At 45.0% G+C, this 14,185-nt stretch overlaps 1 protein-coding gene across 4 annotated transcripts in view; it reads right to left on the bottom strand.

Annotated features, from left to right (window-relative positions):
• The window catches only part of LOC139048620 (DNA excision repair protein ERCC-6-like), a 374,291-nt gene that overhangs the window by 203,498 nt on the left and 156,608 nt on the right, over positions 1-14,185 (bottom strand). For 3 of the 4 annotated variants that reach the window (XM_070523067.1, XM_070523070.1, XM_070523069.1), the window contains exons 9-10: positions 10,761-10,859; positions 9,716-9,851 (exon numbers count right to left, since the gene is read on the bottom strand). In XM_070523067.1, the coding sequence (XP_070379168.1) occupies positions 9,716-9,851; positions 10,761-10,859 (235 nt within the window). The remainder of the gene's footprint in view (positions 1-9,715; positions 9,852-10,760; positions 10,860-14,185) is intronic. The other variant, XM_070523068.1, reaches the window with a different exon arrangement.

The following is a 14,185-nucleotide window of genomic DNA, read 5'->3' as shown; positions in this document are numbered from 1 at the left end:
CACTAGGACTACCGATGTTTCAGCAAACAATAGTGGCTGGCTTGTCTGACCTCTCAGATTTGCTCATGTTGTCGGATGTAGCGGTGCAAAATCAGAGACCCATTGGCAATGCGGCGGCAGCTGCCAAACAAGCTGGCAGCATTGGTTTTGAGTGTTTCACATGGAACAGTCACGATTGTGGAAATGCCATGTTGGCAGGGGTTAGCCCCGATATGAAGCGTACCACATTGGTCACCTCGCCGCTTTGCGATGCAGACATAGAGGCCCACATGCCACTAAATTGCTTGACCTGAGCGACGAAGGCATCCGAACATTTGGGTGAGAGTCTGCGGTTGAACTAAACAATGTTGGAGAACGCGCTGCAAATCATGCGGAGCTTAGCCAGCACCCTGCAAAGCACAATTCAGTCCCTATCACAGAGCATGCAACCACGGATTAAGGTGACCATGCCTACCTACAGTGAGTACCACGATTGCATGAGTGCAAACGAGTACCACGACTGTCTGCAGTATTCATCATCATCAGCAGCAGCAGCCTGGTTATGCCCACTGCAGGGCAAAGGCCTCTCCCATACTTCTCCAACTACCCCGGTCATGTATTAATCGTGGCCATGTTGTCCCTGCAAACTTCTTAATCTCATCCGCCCACCTAACTTTCTGCCGCCCCCTGCTAGGCTTTCCTTCCCCTGGAATCCAGTCCGTAACCCTTAATGACTATTGGTTATCTTCCCTCCTCATTACATGTCCTGCCCATGCCCATTTCTTTTTCTTGATTTTAACTAAGATATCATTAACTCGCGTTTGTTCCCTCACCCAATTGCTTTTTTCTTATCCCTTAACGTTACACCTATCATTCTTCTTTCCATAGCTCATTGTGTCATCCTCAATTAAACTAGAACCCTTTTCGTAAGCCTCCAGGTTTCTGCCCCGTACGTGAGAACTGGTAAGACGCAGCTGTTATATACTTGCAGTATGCAGTATACCAATATTATATGCAGTATTACCAGTAAGGAAAAGGGCTTTCAGACGCCGAACTTCTTGAGTATGTGGCCCAGATGGCTCAATGGTTCCAACAAGCTGGACATCTAGGCCACACGGTATAAGAGCTCTGAGTGAACTTCCGCGAGGAATTTTTTTCTGGCCAACTACGAGCGGCGTTTGAGGAGTGAGTTAGAGCCTCATACTCAGCATCCAGATGGGTCCCTGCAGAAGTATGTTCGAAATGGATGAACTTTATCATCCCATGAACCTTCTCGCCACAAATGCAGAGAAAGTTAAGCATGTCACATGGCAAGTGCACCCAACATTTGTCTACATTAAAGGATGTAGGTTTATAGACCTAGATGAACTCGCCGCCGAGGCAAAGCGCATCTAGGGTGACATCCTCACGGTGTGGGCATACTGTCTGCTTCTACTTACAAGGCTGTCACTCGAGCCTTGCTGCGCATGGAATGGCACCGTGATCGCTTCACACTCATCTAGAGTCGACGTGTCAGCATTGTTGGCTGATGAGCAGGTCCAGCGTAGCTGGGAATTATAAGACCACGTTTTGGACCCGTACACCTAAGCGCTGGGAACAGCACCGACTAACGCTGCACGCAGCGCACAGTGGCAGCAACGGGTGGCCGATGCAAGACCGGAGGTGCGGCACACGCCAACCACAAAGCGAGGAAGCTACAGCCTGCCGGACTGGAGCAACGGGAGCCCAAACCACCGAGGCATCGGCAGCCGTTGCTCTGGTGTGGCAGATCAGAGCACATCGCCCGTGACTGTGGCCACATGCCAGGCACAGGCCGAGCGCATGGCTTAGGAAACGGGCTAGACTGCCAGTGAGCCACCTCGGGTCCCCTACGGCAATCTCGAACACAACCGGTGCTATCGGGTTACTCGCGCCTTTGGCTTGTCGCATACGAGATGCACAGACTCGCCGGTGCCGTTCATCGAGCTAATGATAGCCTGAAAGAAATTTGATGCATTGTTGGATACTGGGGCAAGCACTTCTTTATTTGGTGACGAGGTGTTGCATCATCTCCGCGAGAACAATATCCACTTAAGAGATAATAGCGCTACCTTCTGACTTGCTTCCGGCACAGCACATTCTAGCGGTGAAGCTGGGTTGATCCATTGAGTGATCCATTGGGAGAAACGCACCAGGCAACAATGCCCCGTACATTTCTCCGGTCTGCAAGTGCCCGTCATTTTTCGTCGAGATTTTCTCGTCAAGTCGGGCATTGTGATAGGCATCGGCAGCGGAGGTTACCGAGAGAATGGAAGGGGTGCTTTAAAGCTTTTCACAAAAGCGTTCGTGGCAGAGGAGACAAGCCAGTCTCCAGGCACGGTGCTAGCGGGCCACACCCAGCCAAAGCCAACCGAGCGAACAGTAAACGATGAAGGCGAGGAGAGTACCAGAGAGACAGCGGCAGAACAGTGTGCTGCCATTCCGTGAAGGGTAGCGCATCCACTTTTGTCAGAGCTCAACAACATGCCGGACTGAGAAAGGGCAAGTCTGTCGTCACTGTTGTACAAATACGGCGCAATTTTCACGAACCATCCGGGCCGCGCTATGCCAGTCACGCACAGGATAGGCATGGGTGATACTGTCTTATGGAAATGTAATCCTTGGCAGATTAGCTAGACTAAGCGGAAGGCACTGGACAGCGCCTTAGACGAACTCGTCGACACAGGCGTTGTGGAATGGTCGAGCAGCCCATGGGGCTTCCCGGTAGTTCTAGTCCCAAAGAAGGATGATACTTTTGCCTATGTGTCAACTACCGCGGGCTGAATGAGGTTACGAAAAAGGATGCATAACCTCTACTCTCCGTTTCCTCTTTAGTGTCTAACCTAGGTGGGGCGAAGTACCTTACGACGCTCGATGCTAGTCGTGGATACCTTTAGGTCGAAATGGACAAGCATGACAAAGAGAAAACGGTCTTTACTTGTCACTGGGGGCTCTTTCAATTTAAGAGAATGTCTCTCGGTTTAGTCAGAGCTCCAACTACTTATCAGACATTGATGGACGAGTGCTAGGAGATGCGAAGTGGCAACATGCTCTCGCATATCTGGACGACAGAGTGGTTTATTTGAAAACATTTGAGGAGCACTTGTGCCACTTGGGAGACGTCCTAGACAAGCTGAGGTCCGTGGGTATCACACTGAACCCGAACAAAGCTCAGATAGCTGCAAGCAGAATAGTGTTGTTGGGATTCACACTGGACAACGGCTATATTCTGCCGAGTGAGGATAAGCTCAAGGCTATACTGAGGTACCCATCACTGAAAGGATGCTTTCTGGGATTGGTGAACTTTTATCGCCAATTCATTCCAGACTGTGTGGCAGTGCAAGCGCCTCTGACGAACCCTTGAGGAAAGACGAGCGGGTACACTTAGGATCAAGAGCAGGATGCCGCACTGCGTGGCCTCACGAAGGTGCTTACTGACATGGCTGCATTGCAGCTGCCCAACTTGAATAGAGAGTTTGTGATCCAAACAGACACAAGCGACATGGGTTTTGGTGCAACTTTGCTTCAGGAGCATGGAGGCACTCTCCGACCAGTTGCGTTCGTGAGCCGTTCGTTGATGCTGGCAGAAAGGAACTACTTGGTCACAGAGATGGAGTGCCTGGCGATTAGTTTTCGCTCTGCAAAAGTTCGACTATTACATCAGTGGAGTAGCATTCAAGATTGAGACTGAGCACATTGCTCTCACTTGGTTGAGGCGCTTGAACGAGCCGAGTGGCCACCTGGTGCAATGGCCACTGCTGTTGCAGCATTACAACTTCACCATGTGCTACTGCAAAGGAAAAAGCAATGCCGCAGCTGACGCACTTTTGCGAGCGCCAGTCCGAGGCGATGGAGAGGCCCAAGTAAGGGATGCGGAACAACCGTCGATCCTGGGCGAGAGCGTGAACCATGTAGATGTCAGTTCTGGAGGAGCTGTCTTCAGCAGAGGGGAGCTGTTCGAGGCTCAGCAGAAAGACCCCCTTTGTCGAAAAGTGTTCGAAAGGCCAGGTGGCACGACCGCCATGCACACGAAGGCAGCTGGTATTGCTGTCAGTGTGGAGCGCTCGGGAACATGTGGTAATGCTGTAAGCATGCTGGATTTTTATCTGCTGAATTCAGATGGTGTCCAGCTGTGGTACATTCCTGCCAAGGATGACACAAGTGAAGCGTTTAAGGTGGTGATACCACACGCATTGAGACGAGCACTGCTACGGTACTTTCATGACATGTACATCACTGAGCACGCACCAAGGGGAAGGAAATAGCTCAGCTCTTCAATGGATACTTTCAAACCGTTTTTGGGAGCCTTTCTGATATGGTTTTTGATGCACCGAAACGGTCCATCGATCCTAGCGAGGTTCCTGTCATTACCACAGAAGGGGTTTTGTCGAAGTTTCGTAAAATAAATATTCGGTAAGGTCATGGTCTTGACGGCATTCCAAATGCTTTTTTAAAGTGTTATGCCGACCAGATCTCGGAGCATCTTGCTAAAAGTTTTACTTTATCTCTGCAAACCAGTGAGTTGCCTAAGGATTGGAGGAAGGCTTGTGTTGTACCAATTTATAAAAAAGGGGATAAGTTACTCGTGTCTAATTACCGACCGGTATAAATTATTTCTACATCTTGCAAACTCTTAGAGCACGTCGTGGCCTGCTTTATAAATAACTTTTTAAAGGAAAAGACATCCTATCACCTTTTCAGCATGGTTTGAGGAAGGGCATGTCAACCACTACTCAACTAATTACGACCGTCCATGACTTTCTCAGCGTACTGGATAACTCGGGACAGATCGATGTTCTTTTTCTGGATATGGTGAAAGCTTTTGACAAGGTACCGCGTTCAAAGCTGCTTTATAAATTGCAGTTGATCGGTCTTCCGCTGTATCTTGTAGAATGGGTCAGAGCATACTTAAGTGGTAGAACGGTCTGTTGATGTGAATGGCACCCTTTCTGAATTGCTTGCTGTTACTTCCGGTGCTACACAAGGTAGTGTGTTAGGACCTTTGCTGTTTTTAATATATATAAATGATTTAGTAAATGTAATTCCGCGGTCAGTGTCAGTAAAATTGTTCGCAGATGACTGCGTTGTATATAAAGAAATAACATGAATAGAAGACCATAAATTGCGCCAAAGATCTTTGCTTAAAATATATCCGTAGTGTGAAGAATGGAATATGGATATAAGCATTGATAAACGTGTACTTCTCCAAGTTACGCAAAAAAGAAATATTAACTGTTACCAATATTACCTCCACAACAGTCACATTAGTGAGGTCTCACAATATAAATACCTAGGAATAACTCTTAACAACCGATTAACCTGGGGCACTCATATTTCTTAGATCTGTTCAACTGCATTCTCGAAGCTCTGTTTCTTGAGACGAAAATTAAAACATACTCCTAGCCATATTAAGCTCTTGGCTTATAAAACTTTCATCAGGTCCAAACTTGGATACTCGTCTGTAATTTGGGACCCCCACACTAAGAAAGACATCTATCAATTAGAGCTCATTCAGAGAAAGGCAGTACATTTCGTTTTTCATAAATGCAGAAGCTCAGACTCCCCAACACAACTTATGAAGGACTATAATATCCCGTTGCTTAGTACACGTAGAAAACTGAATCGCATTTCTTTACTTCATAAAATTTTGGCAGGAAAGCTTAGCATTGCTCTCCCCATTCCTCAGGCACTCCACAACTCGAAGGACCTGACATTATAGCGAACACTCATTACCGCCTATGTTTGCTAAAACAAACTCTTTTAAGCGCAGTTTTTTTTTCCCTCAAACAATAGCTGATTGAAACACACTTCCTGAATCGATTTTTCGCTCTCCTGATGTGGAACAGGTCCTTCAAACTTTGTTTCTTCAGTAGAAAGTGAACAATTTCAATGTTCATTGTTTCAGTTTCTGCTCTGTCATCTTTTAATTTTTTATTCTCTTGTATGTCACATGCAATGTAATCTCTTTTTCTTTTTTTTTTGCATTTGCATGCTGTTATCATCTTGTGTTTACATGCCCCTCTTGCTTGGGCCAATCTGGCCTGCAGTATGGTGAAATAAATAAATAAAATAAAATAAATAATTTATTTATTTGACTAAGTTTTCTTCACAATTTTTTACTTACATGTTTGTCATGGCTTAATTTTTGTCATAATTTCTCTTTTCAGGAAGATGGACAAAAGAGATTATTGGTCTGTACGCTGCCCACACCAAGGCATAAGAAGCTCAATGGTCACCATTTTGACAACAGGTCCTTTTGAACTATGTGCCTCAACATGAAATGTTTGCGAGTTTACCAGATAGAGAGCTGTGAGCACTATCAGGAAAGCAGCAGCCTACAGTATTGTACCGTACCCAGCGGAACTGCTAGAATTTTACATACAAGCTTACTTGCATTTACAGGCATTTTATAACAACTCGAGAAGTAGCATGTTTAGTGCCAAATTGTTTCTTTTCAATTCGTTAGAGCCATGATGACCGGAACCGAAATAATTAGCAAACTTGCTAATGCACAAACTCTGTCATCTGCTCTTTGCAAATCAGCTTGACGGGCATTCCCACAAGGCATCACATGCTAACTCAACACAATTTGTTACATGAAGATGCAAAAAATTTTAAAACGATCAAATGCACCCAATGCAATTTTGAGCAAATGCTACTTCATGTCGACTCAATCTCTCGCAGTCACTGCTCATATTAGTTTTTACTTGAAATGCCCTAATGGCCAAATGGCATAAAAGAAGGGAGTGGTTACAAAGAAGTAGAGTTATGTAAACAAACAAACAAACAAGTGCAGCGAGTTCTGGTAATATGATTATTACCTTGATTATACAATGTTACAAACTGAATGCTACAAACACAAACAGGAGAAACTGGTACATAAGAAGCCGATCAATGAGTTAGCATTAAGAGGGAAAATAGAGGAATTCCGGATCAAGCTACAGAACAGGTATTCAGCTTTAACTCGGGAAGAGGACCTTAGTGTTGAAGCAATGAACGACAATCTTGTGGGCATCATTGAGGAGTGTGCAATGGAAGTCGGTGGTAACTCCGTTAGGCAGGATACCAGCAAACTATCACAGGAGACGAAAGATCTCATCAAGAAACGGCAATGTATGAAAGCATCTAACCCTACAGCTAGAACAGAACCGGCTGAACTTTTGAAGTTAATCAACAAGCGTAAGACAGCTGACATAAGGAAGTATAATATGGATAGAATTGAACATGCTCTCAGGAACGGAGGAAGCCTAAAAGCAGTGAACAAGAAATTAGGAATAAGCAAGAATCAGATGTATGCGTTAAGAGACAAAGCCGGCAATATCATTACTAATATGGATGAAATAGTTCAAGTGGCTGAGGAGTTCTATAGAGATTTATACAGTACCAGTGGCAACCACGATGATATTGGAAGAGAGAATAGTCTAGAGGAATTTGAAATCCCACAAGTAACGCCGGAAGAAGTAAAGAAAGCTTTGGGAGCTATCCCAAGGGGGAAGGCAGCTGGGCAGGATCAGGTAACAGCAGATTTGTTGAAGGATGGTGGGCAGATTGTTCTAGAAAAACTGGCCACTCTGTATACGTAATGCCTCATGACTTCGAGCGTACCGGAATCTTGGAAGAACGTTAACATAATCCTAATCCATAAGAAAGGGTATGCCAAAGACTTGAAAAATGACAGACCGATAAGCTTACCGTCCGCTGCCTACAAACTATTCACTAAGGTAATCGCAAATAGAATCAGGAATACCTTAGACTTCTGTCAACCAAAGGACCAGGCAGGATTCCGTAAAGGCTACTCAACAATAAACCATATTCACACTATCAATCAGGTGATAGAGAAATGTGCGGAATATAACCAAGCCTTATATACTATAGCTTTCATTGATTACGAGAAAGCATTTGATTCAGTCGAAACCTCAGCAGTCATGGAGGCATTACGGAATCAGGGTGTAGACGAACCGTATGTAAAAATACTGAAAGATATCTATAGCGGCTCCACACCCACCGTAGTCCTCCGTAAAGCAAGCAACGAAATCCCAATAAAGAAAGGCGTCAGGCAGGGAGATACAATCTCTCCAATGCTATTCACAGCGTGTTTACAGGAGGTATTCGTGAATTAGGAAGGAACAGCGCCAACTAAGACGATCACAAGAGGGGAGAACGACACAGGACATGGCGCTTGTCCCGTGTCGTTCTCCCCTCTTGTGATCGTCTTAGTTGGCGCTGTTTCTTCCTAATTCAAGTATGCACCATCTAGCCCAAATGAATGTTCTCCTGAAGGAAGTATTCAGAGACCTGGATTGGGAAGAATTGGGGATAAAAGTTAATGGAGAATACCTTAGTAAATTGTGATTCGCTGATGATATTGCCTTGCTTAGTAACTCGGGGACCAATTGCAATGCATGCTCACCGACCTGGAGAGGCAAAGCAGAAGAGTGGGTCTAAAAATTAATCTACAGTAAACTAAAGTAATGTTTAACAGTCTCGGAAGAGAACAGCAGTTTACGATAGGTGGCAACGCACTGGAAGTGGTAAGTGAATACATCTACTTAGGACAGGTAGTGACCGCGGGTCCGGATCATGAGACTGAAATAATCAAAAGAATAACAATGGGCTAGGGTGCGCATGGCAGGCATTCTCAGATCCTGAACAGCAGGTTGCCATTATCCCTAAAAAGAAAAGCGTATAACAGCTGTGTATTACCAGTACTCACCTATGGAGCAGAAACGTGGAGTCTTACGAAAAGGGTTCTACTTAAATTGAGGACAATGCAACGAGCTATGAAAAGAAGAATGATGGCTGTAACGTTAAGGGATAAGAAAAGAGCAGATTGGGTTAGGGAACAAACGCGAGTTAATGACATCTTAGTTGAAATCAAGAAAAGGAAATGGGCATGGGCAGGGCATGAGGAGAGAAGATAACAGATGGTCATTAAGGGTTACGGACTGGATTCCAAGAGAAGGGAAGCGCAGCAGGGGGCGGCAGAAAGTTATGTGGACGGATGAGATTAAGAAGTTTGCAGGGACAATGTGGCCACAATTAGCACAAGACCAGGGTAGTTGAAGAAGTGTGGGAGAGGCCTTTGCCCTGCAGTGGGCGTAACCAGGCTGATGATTATGATTATGATCATTATTATACAATGTTAGCTACAGTTTTGCAAAAAGTTTGTTATCAGTGACCGCTACGATACTTAACGGAAGGTAGTTACATTCCTAAGATGTACGAGAAATGAAAAACTGAAAGACTTCATGTAACATGAATCAATTCGTACCTTACTGTGATGGTTGACGCCATTTGAAATGTACTGAGACCGTAGTATGAAGTGAACATGTGATGAAGACAATGTGACGGAAAATTTTTTCGAAACAGCGAAAGATGGGTGACTTTACGACGGTTAGCTATTGGAATAACCGCTAGGTTAGTTTTCACTGAGATTATACTCGCAATGTGGTCATAATTATGATGAAACGAGTAGAGCTTTTTTTTTGCTAGTTCAAGTAACGTAATAAGATTAACGCGAGTGAGATCCCATATTGCAGATGCATATTCAAGTTTAGAGCATGTTAGTCTTGTTAAGCTGTAGTTTAAAATTTTGGGGAAATTGAGGAAAACAGGCAGCTTTACAGCGGTGCTGCAACATGTTGAAATCGTTGATCTAAAGAATCGATCACTGGTGATTGATTTGAATAGGTGTGGTAACAAAAGAGTAAGAGCTGACCTTGGTTCCAGCAAAGGACCCCGACTCGTGCAGGATGGCAACACGCAGTGGGGGGCACCAGCAGTGGAACTCGCGTACCCACTGATGCATCACAGTGGTCGGGCACACCAGCAGGACAGGGCCCAGACCCACGAAGCTGCGTGCACACACACACACACACACACCATGGTGAAAGCAGCAGTAATGAGACAATAATCTATGAGCATTTTGCAATCAGACTTGCCCGTTCTGACATTTTCCACAAGGTGCAGCTCAATTTAAATGGCTGAGTGATGGCCTTGAGCAAGAAATTATCAAGGTAATGTTGCTGCTGTACTGTGAGTTAAGGTCATTTGCCATGGCATTACAAACGTATGAAAAAAAATATGCCAATGCATTTTCGTTGGCTCTTAAGTCGCATTGCTCAGTAGGTGACAAACAACTTTCCAGCGATAGCTGGGTGCTCTGACAAAATGTGCTCGCGAAATCTTCAAGGGCTATGCTATTCATGGCCGCGTGCAATCATGTTTGAGCACACCCTCCGTCAGCTAGTATGACAATAAAGAAATTGCACATCTGCGCGATTCATGCAATCCTTCGCAAGCTATGAGCTATAGTGAGCCTTCTATGATTACAATTCTGCCCCTCTGTTCTAACTCATTTTTGTTGGCTGCCTTTCATTATGAAACCAGCCAACCTTTAGCAGAAAGAAAGAAAGCAGCGAGAGTGTAGATTCCATATTGACACGGGTACTTGTTTATGTTCTTCCAGTGATTGTATTTCACTGGCTAACAAATGTTAAAAAAGAATCGTTCAGCGAAAGATGCAGTTTTCCATATCGGAGGCTTCTCGAATGTTACCACTGGTTCTACCTGCTCTTTATGTTGTTGCCGAGGCTTGCACAACACGAATATTGGTGTACATTCAAACACCTATGTGAGCACCAGCGATCAAGCTGAATGGTTCAATGAGTCGCGTATAAATAGCCGTCGCGTCTGATTCACAGGTCTCATTTTCGACAATTGTGGACGTCACAAAGTGCATGTATTCCTATGCGCCACCACACCACCGCCAAGAGATCCCGCCGTGGCGTACCCGGCTGCAGGGAACGCTGTCCCTAGATCCTGCGGACCTCCGGACCGGTTCTTCACGTGACAGCCGGCGCTTGGCCAGAGAGAGAGAAGGAGAGAGAGGGAGAGCGTCGGGTGAACCGCGGCAAGCGGGCAGAGTTGTTGAACCGGCGAGACGAGCGGCACATGTATTGGACATCAGGCAAAGTTGTGGCCGGCGGCCTGAGTTCTCATAGCTGGGGCCTCCATAGATGCGGCCCTGAGTCTGTTTTGATCTTCGGCAATGACATGCAGTGACAATGAACCCAGCAGCCCGGCACCTCTCCAGCTCGGACGTCTTACTCGACAGTCCGCAGATAAGTGCTCAGGCAGTCTGTCGGGACTCTCTTTTTTTCGCTCGAACAGCCAAAGACTGGAACGGCCTTGAGCACATCATTTCTAAGCCCAGCTCATCTGCCTTCATAGAAGTAATTGCCTCGCATTACACCTTGTAATAGTATTCATCTGATATTCTTTGTATTTAATATTTTTTCTGACCCACCCCTTATGAACCCCAAGTGAGGTCTCTAAGAAAATAAAGTGAAAGTGAATTACAAGGCATCCTCGCGTTTATGACATCAACCACTAGAACAGAACCTGAGTAAGCACGGCTGAGTGCATACTCAGCCACGCACCCTGCTTTAAAGATAATCTGGCTTGTGTGCAAAAAGTGGACGTGCCTAGATGGCATGGCATCATGTAAGCTGTCTTCAGCGACCCAGTGCAGGCAACGCTATCAGCAGCGTGGGTGGAGTGAATGCCAAAGCATGGCTGGTTTCGCTTAATTCGTACCGCCAATGTGATGATATCATCAACGTGGCATGAAACCGTATCATTCGTCGCCAACTTCCAAAGTCATCAAAAAAAGTTGTTTTCTCATTCAAATTTGCTTTCTTTTGATTGCCTGATAATCTGGAAAATTATGCAGCCTTTTTCCATGTAAGAAAAATCCATCAGCGACTGTATTTTTTTGCATAAAAGGTTGGATTTCAATACAATGAAATTTCGATATAACAAAGCTGTCTACCAAGCTGACATTTCCAAATTCCCTGAGTTTCCCAGATTTTCCCTGAGTGCCTTTGCAAATTTCCCTGAGTGATGCAGAGCTACGTTTTATGTCAAGATGGGCTGAAACCATATCGCCTGATGCTGTCACTGTCTAGTAAGCATATCGAGTCGGACATTCACAAATACGAATAAAAAGGAGATGCATACACAAGCAAATATTTTCGAATATGAGCTATTTCTATCAACTGATAGCAAGCTCAGTGGTATGAGCCTCGAACTTTGTCATAATTGAGATTCTCTCTCAACAGCTCGTAAGTCAACCTTAACTGTCCTGACATACTCTCAGCCCATGCATGATGCCTCAGTGTTGTGTTTCACTGCTTTAAAGAGTTTATTTTGGTTTGTATGAGAGACACCTGCATCTCGGCATCAGCCAACACTGTTTTTTGAGCTCAAGCTCCTTCAAAACGGCAGCAGCATGCTTCATTTCCCGTTAATTCCTCAGTGCGAAATGAAGTTGTCAACAACGCTGACCGTCCGTCTTCCTTTTGTAATCCAGGCATTCCTTCTTGGTGGAGCGTGTGCCGGTTCTGCTGGTCTACCACTGCCCATTCTATGCCTGGATCCCGCATCAACATGCCATCTCTCCCCGGCCCGTTTTGCTGGCTCTTCTATTTATCTACCCGTCCGTATCAGCGTGGCGTGGCAATCAGCGACGTCACAGCTTCCCAAAGCTATAAAGCCTGAACTTCAATGCTCCTGGATCAGTGGGCATGGCAAAATGAAGTTGTCAACAACGCTGACCGTTCATCTTCATTTTGTAATTCAGGTTAGCTAGTACTCGCATTCTTCTGTAAAATCTAGTAATAGATTTTTTGTAGTTATGCCATGCCCAAGCAGTCTTATGCATATCATGTATGAATGTTTTCTTGTGTGCGAGCTCCTTGTTTGCGGAGATGTTGAGTCAAATCCTGGCCCTGATATCGAGAGCAAGTTAAGTGATATTGCGACAGGCCAGAATGCAATTATTCAAGCTATTGCAGAACTGAAATCCCAGTTGACGGCATCACAGGCTGCTTTAGTTGCAGTCAGTGCCAGGGTAGTGGAACTTGATGAACTTCTGCAAAAAGTCTGCAGACTAAATTAACGACATTAATAGTGCTATTGATTCACTTCGCGGTTCTGTCACTCAGCAGTCTGAGATGTTGGTCGACCTTGAAGACCGCAGCCATTTTTTCAACTTGGTTGTTTACGGCATACCTGAGGCGCCCGATGAAACAGCAGATCAACTAAAAAATAAAATTGTAAATGAAATATTTGAACAGACGCTTGGGGTGAAATGTTCGTCCGTTGGTAGAATTAATAAGCTTGGTCATAGTCATCACAAAAATCGGCCGTCTATTTTGTACCTGCAGGATTACAATGAAAAGCAGTGCATTCTAAAAAATGCTAAGAAACTGAAAGGCACACGTATCTTCATCGAGAATGATTATTCCCATCGCACTCTGCGCAGGCGCCGGCTTCTGTATGAGAGTGCAAAGGGAGATAGGGCAAATGGAAAAATAGTCTATCTTGTCAATCATAAACTACTTATTGACAACTACACGTTTGTGTGGGACGAGTACAAAAGCACACGTGTTAGACTCCCTGCTAGATGCGTGAACGTGGATAGCAATTGACAACCACGTGTTTCTCGGCCACAGCATTTGTGCCTCTTAAACGTAAACGTACGAAGTATAATTAACAAAACTGCAGAACTAGAAACTATACTCCTTTGTCAGGACCCTCACATAGTAGTATTAACCGAAACATGGCTCCATGAAGAAATTAAAGACGAGGACTTGGTTCCTGGATCCTACAATATATACAGAAGGGACCGAACTTTCTGTGGCGGTGGTGTGGCCGTTATTGTGAGCAAAAACACGTCTGTATTGTTACTAGAACAAATTGATAATCATGAAAGTTTGTTCCTACAGATCAATTTGAATGGGTTCTTGTTTAACCTTGTAGCAGTGTACCGTCCGCCGTGTGCCACGTCGGATTTCCTAACCAAACTTCATGAACATATTGTTAAATATTGCAGAAAGACCATAATAGTGGCTGGCGATTTTAACCTTCCCAGCATAAATTGGAAGAAACTTTCGTCACCTACTCTAGCGGACCAAATCGACACAATGTTAGCTTGCGATCTTGACCAAGCAGTTCACGTTCCAACACGGGTGCAGGGATCTGCTTCCTCTATTCTTGATCTGGTTTTCACAGCAGATCTCTTCGAGACGTTAAAACAACCATTGAGGAAGGCATATAAGATCATCGGCTTGTGTGCTTCACATATCGAACAGATCAAAGAATAACGCGCTTAAAGAATGAAAAT

This window comes from Dermacentor albipictus, chromosome 8, assembly GCF_038994185.2.
Source record: "Dermacentor albipictus isolate Rhodes 1998 colony chromosome 8, USDA_Dalb.pri_finalv2, whole genome shotgun sequence".
NCBI classification, from domain to species: domain Eukaryota; kingdom Metazoa; phylum Arthropoda; class Arachnida; order Ixodida; family Ixodidae; genus Dermacentor; species Dermacentor albipictus.
The sequence above is the reverse complement of the archived record's forward strand: the minus strand, read 5'-3'. Positions and strand labels throughout refer to the sequence as shown.